At 37.2% G+C, this 13,476-nt stretch overlaps 2 protein-coding genes across 3 annotated transcripts; both read left to right on the plus strand.

Annotated features, from left to right (window-relative positions):
* Positions 1 to 2,568: 2,568 nt before the first annotated feature.
* On the plus strand, positions 2,569 to 6,676 carry LOC107716066 (hepatocyte nuclear factor 4-alpha-like). The gene is made up of 8 exons (XM_016522385.1): positions 2,569 to 2,677; positions 3,145 to 3,251; positions 3,764 to 3,919; positions 4,379 to 4,466; positions 4,566 to 4,718; positions 4,809 to 5,045; positions 5,358 to 5,483; positions 5,843 to 6,676. Exons 1-8 carry the CDS (start codon positions 2,569 to 2,571, stop codon positions 5,983 to 5,985), a joined length of 1,119 nt encoding a protein of 372 aa, XP_016377871.1. The 3' UTR covers positions 5,986 to 6,676.
* A 1,403-nt stretch (positions 6,677 to 8,079) lies between these two features.
* Positions 8,080 to 12,350, plus strand: LOC107716173 (alpha-tocopherol transfer protein-like). Of its 2 annotated transcripts, XM_016522540.1 has the most exons (5): positions 8,080 to 8,143; positions 8,886 to 9,330; positions 11,022 to 11,215; positions 11,299 to 11,409; positions 11,497 to 12,350. In XM_016522540.1, the coding sequence occupies exons 2-5, from the start codon at positions 8,889 to 8,891 to the stop codon at positions 11,773 to 11,775; spliced, it is 1,026 nt and encodes a 341-aa protein (XP_016378026.1). In that variant the 5' UTR covers positions 8,080 to 8,143; positions 8,886 to 8,888; the 3' UTR covers positions 11,776 to 12,350. The 2 variants fall into 2 exon arrangements, with proteins under 2 accessions (XP_016378026.1, XP_016378027.1); XM_016522541.1 differs by lacking the exons at positions 8,080 to 8,143; positions 8,886 to 9,330 and adding an exon at positions 9,938 to 10,379.
* The last annotated feature ends 1,126 nt before the right edge of the window (positions 12,351 to 13,476 follow it).

Raw genomic sequence — 13,476 nt, forward strand, 5'->3', positions numbered from 1 at the left:
TATATATATATATATATATATATATATATACATATACATATATATACCTCACTGACAATTATTTCTTGTTTATATAGTTTTTCTGTTCTATGAAAACAACACAATTTTTTTTTTCTTTTTTCTATTTTTTTATTTGCACGAAAACATACTACATACAGATTAAGACTTTTTTTGCAGTGTATTTGTGTACACTTTGTAATGCACAGCACACAAAACGATAATTAGGTTGTTCACTCTGACAGTATAGCTACAGTAGTTCTTCTCTATATAGGCAGGTAGAAATGAGATTTTACAGGCTCAGGGCAGGTCTGAACTGAGGAACGATGACCCATGGTTTGTTCTGTTGCTTTCTACTCTTCAAATATACATATTGTCTGTTTGCCCTGGCCCTGACACTTATGTACTTGAAGTTGGTATTTGCGTAATTGTAACATCAAATTTTCCTGTTTGAGTAACAAATAGTTTTATCCTCTACAAAAAGAGTTAGGAAAGCATAGATTGGTCTACAAATTCAGCATTATTTACAGAGATGATCGCCTCAGTTTTTTCCTTTTCTCAAGGGGATTTAGAAACTGTTGTGTCAGAATCTTTGCAGAATAATAAAAATAAAAAGTTTGCAAAAGGGGGTTTCACAGTGATGCCAGAGAAGAACCATTTTGGTAAATAGTTCTTAAAAGAACAATTTTCTTCTTAGTGTGAAGAAAAATAATCAAAAGAATCTTTTGTGCAAAGGAAAGGTTCCATGAATGTTAATGTTCCTAATGGAACCATAGATGTCAATAAAGAACCTTTATTCTTAAGAGTGTAGTTTGAATGCCAAGTCTTGTGTGGAGACAATAACAGGTGTCACCAAACCCTACAAATGTTAGAAATGTTAATGGAGAAGGAATAAAATAATATGCAATATAAAAAAAATTTATGTACTGACTGTTAACCGAACTATTTACTAACTACTCATTTTTATTAGACATATTACATTAAAATGTCCCAGAAACATTACTGTCACTGCATGCATTTATTTTTTATTTAACAGTGAACTTCTGGCAACCACAGCTGCCAGTGTTATTGTGAATTCAGATATTTTACTGCCTTCCAAATGTTAGTTTTGCACAGGTTTGATGAGAAGTAAACAATCTCTTCTGTACAACTGGAACCGAGTTGTGCATCACGTGCACGTGCAGAATGTTCAACAGAACAATGAGCTCTTTTACATAAAGGCCACAAATTTTACTCTGTGTGAGTTATTGCTGTTGTTTATTGTGCTAGAATTAACAGAGATTTAGCAAATACGCAATTTGCACGATGAAATGCGGACCACTTACTTTCAATCTTATACATTAGAGTCAAATATGAGTCACTTTTCCATACTCTCTAATATGTGTCAAGACAGTGACCCAGACAGTCATCTTTCATGACCCCTTAAGCCATTGTTGGGGAACTGAGATAGAAAGCATAGTGTTGAGACTGGCTATATTTTTCTAGTAATGAATTTAGGACATTGAGACAAAAAATAAGACAGTAAAACCCCCTGTTTGTCTCAGTCTCTGAAAAAAACAACAACTCTGATTTAGCACTTTAATCATTAACATAAGAGCCATCCCACTTCAGAATGGGGCCGTGCCCTGGGAGGAGGCCCAGACTGTCAATCACAGCAAGCCTCATCTTTGCCATTGAGGACATGGCCCCTGTCACTCAGAGGTGTCTACCCCTCCGAGAGGAGGGGCTTGGCCTATGAGGGGGTGTCCAAATGCTGTGGAGAGGACAAGTCTTTCCCCCCAGCATCAGGTAGCTGAGAATGCGTTTGTCCAAACCACTAGTAGACATGGAGATGGCAGACTATAGCGAGGCCTTGGACCCAGCCTACACCACCCTGGAGTTTGAGAACATGCAAGTGCTTGCGATGAGCACAGGTGAGTCATCCGCTCAGACCCGCGGTGAACTTTGAGACCTTTAGTGACTTATATAGGCTAGTATATAGTATATGGTCAAGAGTGGGCGGCAGATGTTTAACAGGGATGATAGGCTTATAGTTAAGTGCCAGTTGGCAAGTTCGTAACCTTTTGCACAGAACACCCAATACTGATTGTAAAAGCCAATACAAAATAAATTTTTCAGGAGAAGATAAGAAGCACAGCATGCTCTGTCCTGCAGAAATGGTACTCTACAAGAAGAAGAGGTTCATTCGACTCCTCTTGCTTGTTCTCATACAGTTGGCTTGGGATAAAATGACTTGTTTGGATAGTATTTCAAGAGAAGTTTGACACCAGGATGAATGATTACTGAGCAAAGAGGGTGTCATGTAAATGTTTCGCAGCTAAGTCTCCCATGTCTAGGTTTTGTGCAACAAATTGATATCCAACCAGTATCAACCTGACAAAGTAATCTAATATGTAGGGTAAAGTTATATTTAGGTAAAGCAGTAAGAGTCCAATTTATAAAATGTTTACATTTGAGTTAGATTGACAATAATATATATTATATTTAAATTATTATATATTTTTTGTAAATATGAAACATTATAATCAATAATTTTAAATGTTACAGTCAAAGTAAATCTCTGACTTCTTTATGCTTCCATACAGATTTAACAGACAGTGCATAGTGGACAAAGACAAGAGAAATCAGTGCCGGTACTGCAGACTAAAGAAATGTTTTCGAGCTGGGATGAAGAAGGAAGGTACTTCCTCATGCTGTTAGATTTCATTCATATAATGCTATTAAAGAAGTAAAAAACAAAGACTAAAACTCCCTGCCCTGTTTGGGAGATTAGGGGATGTGGTAGCGCAAATGGGAGATGTTGCAACAGCAGAGAGAGAGTTAGCAAGAGACATTTTGTTAATGTTCACTCAACAATGCACTGAGGTCTATGTCTGGTTTATGCTGAACAAACAGTTTAGAGCCATCATAACTGCACACTGATAAAAAAGCGCAACCTTGAGAACTCCCCCCTCTCACAAAGTCGGCTAATATGCCTCATCCCTGCTATCTCAATTGGTTGTCAGAACTGGGTGGCATTCACTGCTACTGATAATGAAAGAGTATGTTTCAGTGGTTTACTCAGAGTGGTCAAAATACACCTTCTATGTGTATTTGTAATAAATGTAATGTTAATTTGCTGATTAAAAGTGTTCCTCTCATTCTCAGCTGTGCAGAATGAAAGAGACAGGATTAGCACCAGAAGATCCAGCTATGAAGACAGCAGCTTACCCTCCATAAACGCACTCATTCAAGCTGATGTCCTTTCTAGACAGGTACACAGTGTGATTCAAATCTAGGTTCAAATCACAAGGTGAATTGTGATATGTTCTCTTAAATATCTCTAAAATATGTTCTCTTAACCCAGTTCAAAATGCAGAGACAATAAGACGTCATTGATTCTTAGACGTAGGTTGATTCCTTAAAAAATATTTAAACACTGTGACACAGCTGTCAACACATTGCCCTGTTTGTTTGAGCATCCCAATCAGAACCACATGGCAACACACGCTTAACCAATGGCATTGGTTTGAGCATGACTATCTGGGCAGTGGCAGATTTGGAAACCTGTTCGGAAACAGTCAACCCTACTGCAATTTCACTGGGTGTAGCTAGAGGCACAGAAATGACAAATTCACCTTTAAAATATATTACATGATTTATATTTATAACATGATTGTACATTTAAATCATTACTATACATACAGTATGTATGTGTGTATGCATGCATGTATGTATAATCATGTTTAAGAGATATTAAGATTTTCTCCCATATCCTACTATGCAGATCTCATCACCCAGTTCTATCATGAATGGCGACATCAGAACGAAGAAGACAGCCACTATAACCGATGTGTGCGAGTCTATGAAACAGCAGCTGCTGGTGCTGGTTGAATGGGCTAAATACATCCCAGCATTCTGTGACCTTCCCCTGGATGATCAGGTAAGATAAGCACCTCTTATTTAGCTGAAAATGTACTCCCTCAATGTACATTTAATAGATATTAGTGTCAGTCGGCTCAAATTTTTGTCTCAGTTGGAGAAAAAGTTCAGAGATCTTCAGTTTGGGTGGTTAATGTATTTTAGATGGCTCAGGTTAGAATATGATGAGATGGTTTGAAAGTTACATCTCTTCTTGAGACATTCAGAATCATTAACATGCTGAGCACTGAGGCATGATAACTGATCAGTGTTTAAGCTGTGGGTGAGAGCGCCTCAAACTGCATCTTCTCACACAAACATGCACGTGAATACACACATGCACATTCAGGCATGAACACAGACCTGATTTTGCCTCCATAAATACTTTGAATATATCTCCATTTAATTTTAGGCGAAAGAAACAGCTATTATGGTTATAAAAAGGACTCTAACCAAACCTATGCATGTTTATCCGTCTCAGGTGGCTTTACTGCGAGCTCATGCTGGAGAACATCTGCTACTAGGAGCTGCCAAACGTTCCATGCTGTATAAGGACATTTTACTATTAGGTAAGTTCAAAAGCACATTGGAAATGTGGATATGACAGACTTCTGGACTCAAGCGCTTTTACTAATGTTTTACCTCACAATTTTCCATGTTTCTCGCAGGTAATGATCATATAATTCCACGAAACTGTCCCGAATTGGAGGTGAGCCGTGTGTCTGTAAGGATCCTTGACGAGTTAGTCCTTCCCTTCCAGGATCTCCAGATCGATGACAATGAATATGCCTGCTTGAAGGCCATTGTATTTTTCGATCCAGGTGGGAAATTGCCCTAAAAATGAGACAAAACAGAGCAGAATGTCGAGTGAGTTTTCAAAAAGATCTAATGTGATGGCCTTTCTCACGTAGATGCCAAAGGTTTAAGCGACCCAAGCAAGATCAAACGTATGCGATACCAAGTTCAAGTTAGTTTGGAGGACTACATCAATGACCGGCAATACGACTCGCGGGGGCGGTTTGGCGAGCTACTTCTTCTGTTGCCGATGCTGCAGAGCATCACCTGGCAAATGATCGAGCAAATCCAGTTTGTTAAATTGTTTGGAATGGCGAAGATAGACAACCTGCTACAAGAGATGCTTCTAGGAGGTAACTGATTTCTGTTAATGAAGTGAAACTTTGTAGACAAGTGCAAAGTCATGGTTATTAGACAGCACTGTATGTAAATGACCCTTAACTTTGGATAGCTGTCAAAAGGTGCAATATCTGAGATGCATGATAAACATCTAGGAACAGCTTGTCATAATCTTGAAAACTGAGATAAAAAAAGGCAGCCTATACACTCCGGTTTCTTAATAACCCTACATAGTTCATATAGACTGACAAAACAAGTTCCTACTTGATTCAGATTTGTAAATGATCTTCCCAATCAGAGATTTAATGACTCTCTTTTTCTGTCAGGTTCAGCTAATGAAGCTCCTCATGCCCATCATTCTCTACACCCACATCTGGTCCAGGAGCACCTCAGTAACAATGTCATAGTCACCACCACAAACATGGCCACTCCAATTCACAATGGCCAGATGTGTAAGTAACACTATCTTCTTGAACTGAGTGAATGAAAATTTGTTATAACGGAGAACCGAACAGAAAATATAGGTCCTTAAAATGAGAAAACCAGGTAGTCAGGGACAAACAGCCTTGTTGGAGTAATCCTTGCCAGAATCGTAGAAACTAATCAGGCTTATTTAGTCAAAGAAGGCTACTGTAATGCTTTTCTGCGCTAATGCCTTCAGAAATGTCATAAGCATGCTTATTTCGTGTCAACCAATGGTTTCTTTCTTTTGCATGTTATCATGCTATGCAAATTATGCTTATTTAAGGTTCCATAATTCCCCTATGTGGACCCTTGATCTAATGTATCCTCTTGCTCTTTTTCCAAACAGCCACTCCGGAAACTCCAATCCCATCTCCCCCGACGGCCTCAGGTTCTGATCATTACAAAATGGCTCCGGGTGTTATAGCCACAGTGCCCAAGCAACCAAGCTCCATCCCTCAACCAACCATCACTAAACAAGAGGCCATCTGAGTGCACAGAGAAACTCAGCTCAAGTTTTTTTTATTATTAGTCTATTAATAGACTGTGCTAAGCGTGACAATTCATTCTCATAGGCATCTGGACACAGTAACACTAACATTTATATTCCCCAGCTGTTAAATTTAAGCTTTTTAGTAAAGACACTGTGAAATTGTTCAGAATTTCCTATTTTAAGAACTTTAAACCAAAATAGTTTAGTTTAAAGGTGTGCAACAATCACACTTTAAATATATATGTTCATCCCATCTCATTTGTTTGCTGTATGTATGTTTTAGAACGAACTAGTGGTGCATATTTATACTACCCAAGGAGTCACAACAGCATATAACACCATATAATACAAAGGCTATGCAAGTTTTCTTCTCCTTTCAAGGAGAGTTTGAGTTCCATAAATGTTACAGCAGGCCTGAATATGATCAGATGTTTGTTTTATTGTACAGTATTTTAACAGCTTGCTACTGGCTCTTATAGTACTTTTATGATATCCTGAGAGAATATATAACATTTTGTGCCTTGGAAATATTGTTATTTACCAAAATGCTGGTAATTATTTTATGTATGATAAGAATATGTGAATTTCATATTTTTCTGTATGTGCCATACTTAAATTGTAAATATAACGATTTCCTTTTTTCATAAATGGATTTAGTCTATTCTAATTCATGATTTTAGGATAAAAAACAAACATTTTTGTTTCCTGTTCAACCCCTTAGCTGTAACTAGATAGTGATGTCTATGTATGCATACAGTAAGAGAATGTCACACTCATTTATAGTTTTACATATTGGTCATTCACTGCCCCTTTACAATTACTGCCTTCTGGGAGAAGGCTAATTTCAAACTTGCAATGTGAACATATTAAATGTCAAGGCTATATTTTTACATACAAGTGTGCTGTTGTTTATTTCCATTCATATCTCTATAATTATCATTTAGAATCTTATCTTTAGGTCACACAAGCTGCTATAATAATGTACATTTTTAAACAGCATCTACCATAATTTCAGTAGATGGTCTGAGCAAACAACTCAATAAGCCTTTTAATTTGGAAGATACAGTTGTTATATACTCTGCTAGAAAATCCAACTTAAACCAGTCTCAAATGGTTTGTTGGTCTGAATTTGGACAGGTTTTGGGCACGTATCTGATCAGGCTAGAAGACCAGCTAAATCCAGGCAACTTAGACTGTTTTTTTTTCTCTCCAGTAGGCAGTTAAATTGTGATCATGCATATCCATTTCCTTCCAAATGTAAAGCCTTATTCAATGGCAAAAGTTTTTCAGGGCAACCTTTCAGGCTCATAATCATCTCCAGCCGTAAAACCAGCTTCAAAACAAGATGATAAAAGTAAGTGTACGTGGCAAAGAATGGTCAAGGATTTTTTAGTGCTGCTGGAGGTGTGTGCTTCTTAACACTGATAACAGACAATAAAACAATTCATAAAGCAGGCGCCTTACTGATAGTTTCTCTTAAGAAATCTTTGCAGGGAATGATATAACCAGATGTGCCAGTTATTGAATGATTAATTAATCACATCTATAATTCAATAAACCTGGTGTCAAGTTGCATTCAAGATATAGTTCAATATTTTTTTATTTCATAACGGTTTCGAACACCTAGGGTACTGTCGATGGGACAGAAAGTAATAAAGTGAAGCCTATTAACAGCATATGGAAAGTAAAAGTTGATTTTTATAACCAAAACCAACGCCACTTTTACTTAATGCAAAGATACCTCCTTACCTGTCCTGTACCACGTTTGTAAACAGGTTACCCCGAACACTCCCTGTGTCTGCTGCAATTGGCCAAAAAACACATAGCCCCAAGAAGAAACTGAGGATATGCGGATATTACATCATTGATGGGCGACAATGACCAGGGACCAGCCATTATTTAAAATGGGAATTTCTCTGGATTTACAAATAATTGGGAACTTTTGGAATAACATAAATACACAACTGCATAAAATATATAACACTGTGCAATTAGTTTTTGAATATTTTATTACGAAAGTCTTACATATTGTACCTTTAAGGGAAACCTTTAAGACTGATTATACGTGTCTAGCGTCATACATCACATGATACCGAGTGACCAATGGTAGAACGGCTTCTCGCTGTACACGGAACTGATTGCGGATTCCTTTGACAGGTTGGTAATATTCCCTGTTTGATTTCTGTTCGTTTTTATATGAAGGGCATCAACTTTTAAACGTTTAAAAATTTTAATCATTCAGCATTTTAAAGTACCATGCCTGGCTTTCATATATTTAATTACAGTACTTCATGAACACCACAGTAGCGCCAGGAAGAATATGAGTCCTTTTACAGTTGTTCTTCATAAAAGATCCTGCTGTATGTAGAAAATACTGTAGAAAATAATACCACGATTACTTTCATTTAATAGTCACCAGGAAAATGGACATGGTCATTGTATAAATATTAACATGATATTTGCAAAATCTACATTTACCAACAAAACATTGATTTTCACACTAGCTGCATCAATTTAAGGGCATAGAAAATAGTTCTGAAATACCTTAAGAGCTAATATAGGTTCCAAAAAGTAGTAAACTTAGTAATAAAATGAATTATTTGAAGCTGAATCTACGTAAATTAGTGTGATTATTAATGTGAATTTTCTATTGTATTTCAGTATTGTCCAATTTTGGGACATTGTTTAAAATTTGCTAAAACTGTGAAAATGCATAAAAGAATTAAGTGTACCCTATATATATATATATATATATATATATATATATATACAGTATATATATATACATATAGTGCTTGATGGCATTTTCTTTATTAACAATTGCCCGTAAACTGCTCTATGTTTGTCATTTACATGATTTTATATTAAATGAGTCTTGAATATTTCTCTACACCAATAGCCCATGGCAGACCAAAATGGCCACATTGATCTTGGCCCTCCAAGAGAAGTGGTGGCAGGTGTAGGCTTCCCTGCTCCACCCCCACCCATCTACGCCTGCACCCTGACTCCTGAACTAGTGGCCAAGGCACGGGAAGAGCTCCAGGAGAAGCCCGAATGGAGGCTCCGGGATGTCCAGGCATTACGAGATATGATACTAAAAGACCACCCTAATCTGAGGACACGGTTAGACGACGCATTTCTTCTACGCTTCCTCAGGGCCAGAAAGTTTGATTATGACCGGGCACTTCAGCTACTCTTGAATTATCATGCCAGCCGGAAAGCCTGGCCTGAGGTGTTTCAGGACCTGAAGCCCTCCACAATGAAGCATGTCCTAGATCTGGGTTTTCTCACTGTCCTGCCCAGACCAGACCCTCATGGACGCTACATACTGTGTTTACGACCAGGTAATGCTTCTTATTGTCTTAACAAGACCTTAATCAGACACGAAACCTAAATCTTTGGGTAAGATTAATGAATAATAAAAAAAATGAACTATGTAAAACCTGGTATAAGAAATAATAGTCAGAAAAAATAGAATCTTTTGAAATGGAACAGTTTATAGGCTCATATAGTATGATATAGTGATAATATGGAGCTCACACTCGAGAAGGAAAGAAAAACTCAGTGTTATTCAGAGGCCCTAACTGGACAAAAATACTGTATGCAATTTGTTGCAGCTGATATTTATATGGCCAAAAAGTAATATGAAATTCTGGTAACTTGTAAATCAATGAGATCTTTATAACAGACTTATATAAAGTGCATATATACACTGACTGCCATTCAAAAGTTTGGGATCAGTAAGATTTGTAATGTTTTTTAAGAAAGTCTCTTCTGCTCATCAAGGATGCATTCATTTGATCAGAAATACAGAAAAAACAGTAACATTGTGAAATATTAGTGCTTGATGGCATTTTCTTTATTAACAATTGCCCGTAAACTGCTCTATGTTTGTCATTTACATGATTTTATATTAAATGAGTCTTGAATATTTCTCTACACCAATAGCCCATGGCAGACCAAAATGGCCACATTGATCTTGGCCCTCCAAGAGAAGTGGTGGCAGGTGTAGGCTTCCCTGCTCCACCCCCACCCATCTACGCCTGCACCCTGACTCCTGAACTAGTGGCCAAGGCACGGGAAGAGCTCCAGGAGAAGCCCGAATGGAGGCTCCGGGATGTCCAGGCATTACGAGATATGATACTAAAAGACCACCCTAATCTGAGGACACGGTTAGACGACGCATTTCTTCTACGCTTCCTCAGGGCCAGAAAGTTTGATTATGACCGGGCCCTTCAGCTACTCTTGAATTATCATGCCAGCCGGAAAGCCTGGCCTGAGGTGTTTCAGGACCTGAAGCCCTCCACAATGAAGCATGTCCTAGATCTGGGTTTTCTCACTGTCCTGCCCAGACCAGACCCTCATGGACGCTACATACTGTGTTTACGACCAGGTAATGCTTCTTATTGTCTTAACAAGACCTTAATCAGACACGAAACCTAAATCTTTGGGTAAGATTAATGAATAATAAAAAAAATGAACTATGTAAAACCTGGTATAAGAAATAATAGTCAGAAAAAATAGAATCTTTTGAAATGGAACAGTTTATAGGCTCATATAGTATGATATAGTGATAATATGGAGCTCACACTCGAGAAGGAAAGAAAAACTCAGTGTTATTCAGAGGCCCTAACTGGACAAAAATACTGTATGCAATTTGTTGCAGCTGATATTTATATGGCCAAAAAGTAATATGAAATTCTGGTAACTTGTAAATCAATGAGATCTTTATAACAGACTTATATAAAGTGCATATATACACTGACTGCCATTCAAAAGTTTGGGATCAGTAAGATTTGTAATGTTTTTTAAGAAAGTCTCTTCTGCTCATCAAGGATGCATTCATTTGATCAGAAATACAGAAAAAACAGTAACATTGTGAAATATTATTGCAGTTTAAAATAGTTACGAAATAGAGACGAAAAGATGATCACAGTTTCTCTTTCTTGCTGATTTGATATCTACAGTATATTGTCCCAGTGTTACTGTTAACAATAAAGAAAAAACAAACATTTTTTGTCTTTTGCTTTCCTAGGTAAATGGAAGCCTAATGATTACCCATTTGTGGACAACATTCGGGCTATTTATTTGACATTAGAGAAGCTGATTCAGCCTGAGGAAACCCAAGTGAATGGAATTGTTATCCTGGTGGATTATACAGGAGTTGGCCTCTCTCAAGCCTCTAATCCAGGACCGCTTTTGGCAAAGAAAGTTGTCGGTATCCTTCAGGTAAGACATTGCAAAAGTAGCCCAGCGATTCATTACGATGAAGTCATTGATTTTTTGTACTGACCGTTGCTTTTGTGTTTCAGGATGGCTTCCCAATCAGAATAAAGGCTGTAAACATTATAAATGAGCCACGTATCTTCAAGGGTATTTTTGCAATAATTAAGCCATTTCTGAAAGAGAAAATGGCAGAGAGGGTAAGTAACTAGCTATTTATCCTGGTATTTACGCACAGACATTTCTAGCACAATAATTCTAGAAACAAGTCTGTCTTCTCCCAACAGTATGTCCTGCACGGCTCAGACTTGGCCTCTCTCCATCGAGTCATTCCTCAATCTGTACTGCCTCAAGAGTATGGAGGAGTGGCTGGAAGACTTGACATGTCTGCCTGGTCCAGAACGCTGCTGGAGGCTGAGGAAGAGTTTGTGGTGGAGTTCTGTCAGCCTGATCCTCTGGAGGGCGTCATTCTGCCAGATTCCATGCTGTTTGAGGGAGAGCAAGCTGGCACACGTGGAGAGGACTCCTTCAGACATCTACGTTCCCAGCTTTATTATTGTTACTGACATCTTGGCAACGTGCAACTGCTTCATTTGAAACATTTGTTTAGCTATGTATTCACAGGTCACCGGATGAGTCTGACTGTTTAAAATATCTAGTACAGACAGCAAATTAGATGCTGGATATTTACTTATTGCTTTGACTTAATCTGGTCACTATGTGTTATAAAAACTTGATTCAAAATAATTTTCAGAATACTCATAGCCATCCAAAAAACATCCTTTTAAGAAGGAGCCTAGGGTTTTAATCAGTGTCTGTATTTGTTACAATGAGTTTTTAAATGTCTAAAATAGATTTCAGCACTACATCATTCTTATTTTATGTAACATCTCAAATAACGCTTGCCTTAATTTACAGTGAAGGGAAAATGAGATATTTAGAAAGATTAATTAAATAGAAGATTTAGATAGCACATTGGAGATAGTGGCCCATGTCAGTTATATCCAAAGCAATAACAATGTGCATTTTTAAATTTAAAAGCCTCAGTACAGAGGGTTATTTTATCCTGCAGAGAATAAAATAATGACCATGTTACTTTCTGATTTGTGGACAGAACATCTCTAAAATAGTTTGTTTTCCTTATTTAATGTTCCTGTGGCTCAGTGGTAGAGCATTGCGTTAGCAGTGCAAATGTCGTGGGTTCAATTCCCAGGGAACACACATACTGATAAAAAATGTATAGCCTGAATGCACTGTAAGTCGCTTTGGATAAAAGCGTCTGCTAAATGCATACATTTATTTAATTTATTTGATGTCTTTGACTGTTCGCAAGTGTGTTACATTTTTGTACACACAATAACTTTGTCATTGTAAGTTACATGATAAGCTTTAGAAATGGTTTAACATCAAGTAGTGGTACATTTATAGCATATACATTTATGAGGCGAGTTAGCTCAGTATACTTTACCTCTGGAATACATAATATTTTTAAAGTTAAGTGGCCAATATAAAGTTCAAATGTATACATCTTGTATAGATAACTGGTTTGTTTTATTTGAAGTATTAAGGGCTGTAATATAATTTTTTATCTTACTGAGCATATTTTATGCTATATTTTCAAGCCTTATGTTTATGTCAGACCATATGTCAGTATTGTATTGGACCATATGTCTTATTATTTAAATACTTTGTTATTTCTGTTTGTGAAAACAGTCAATAAAGATTATAATTTTTAAAGTTAAAAGATTATTCTTTTGTTTGTGGTTGGCTGAAGAAGTGCTGTGTATGCAGTTCACCAGAAGATGGAGACATACACCATCTGACAGCAACTTCATCCACTAGCACACGTCCTGTCTTCCTACATCTGGAAAAAGGAATCAGTTCATAGTGTCTTCACAGGCGCCATATACAATAACATAAATTCCATACTTACAACCAATACAGTAAAACACCGTACGTTAATATCTTCTTCAAAGTATAAAGCTTTCAGAAGTCATCATGCTTAATTTGCTTATTTTTGCTGACAGTGGTGGCCAAGTTGCCACAGTTTCATAATAGAAACAATCACTCTAGGTTGGTATTTTGGCGGAAACTGTGGTTGCCATGGTAATTTTGTAAGGGTATTCAGCACTCACCTACTCCAGCCTGGAAACTTGCTTCCTTTTCATAAAACTCCCTTAAAACAAACATTTCAAGATGTAAATTATTTAAAGTTACTGTTCAGCGCACGATTTTATCACGCAAGCAGCTCCGCGTGAACAAAGTGC

The sequence above is a fragment of the Sinocyclocheilus rhinocerous genome, unplaced genomic scaffold (genome assembly GCF_001515625.1).
Source record: "Sinocyclocheilus rhinocerous isolate Xijiao unplaced genomic scaffold, SAMN03320098_v1.1 scaffold148, whole genome shotgun sequence".
Taxonomy (NCBI): Eukaryota; Metazoa; Chordata; class Actinopteri; order Cypriniformes; family Cyprinidae; genus Sinocyclocheilus; species Sinocyclocheilus rhinocerous.

Excerpts from the sequence above, each read along its gene's own strand:
- LOC107716066 (XM_016522385.1), top strand. The coding sequence starts at position 2,569 with ATGCTTCCATACAGATTTAACAGACAGTGCATAGTGGACAAAGACAAG. Across the intron at positions 2,678-3,144 it reads AGCTGGGATGAAGAAGGAAG|CTGTGCAGAATGAAAGAGAC; the intron begins GTACTTCCTCAT and ends TCTCATTCTCAG. Across the intron at positions 5,484-5,842 it reads AATTCACAATGGCCAGATGT|CCACTCCGGAAACTCCAATC; the intron begins GTAAGTAACACT and ends TTTTCCAAACAG.
- LOC107716173 (XM_016522540.1), top strand. The coding sequence starts at position 8,889 with ATGGCAGACCAAAATGGCCACATTGATCTTGGCCCTCCAAGAGAAGTG. Across the intron at positions 9,331-11,021 it reads CATACTGTGTTTACGACCAG|GTAAATGGAAGCCTAATGAT; the intron begins GTAATGCTTCTT and ends TTGCTTTCCTAG. Across the intron at positions 11,410-11,496 it reads AAGAGAAAATGGCAGAGAGG|TATGTCCTGCACGGCTCAGA; the intron begins GTAAGTAACTAG and ends TTCTCCCAACAG.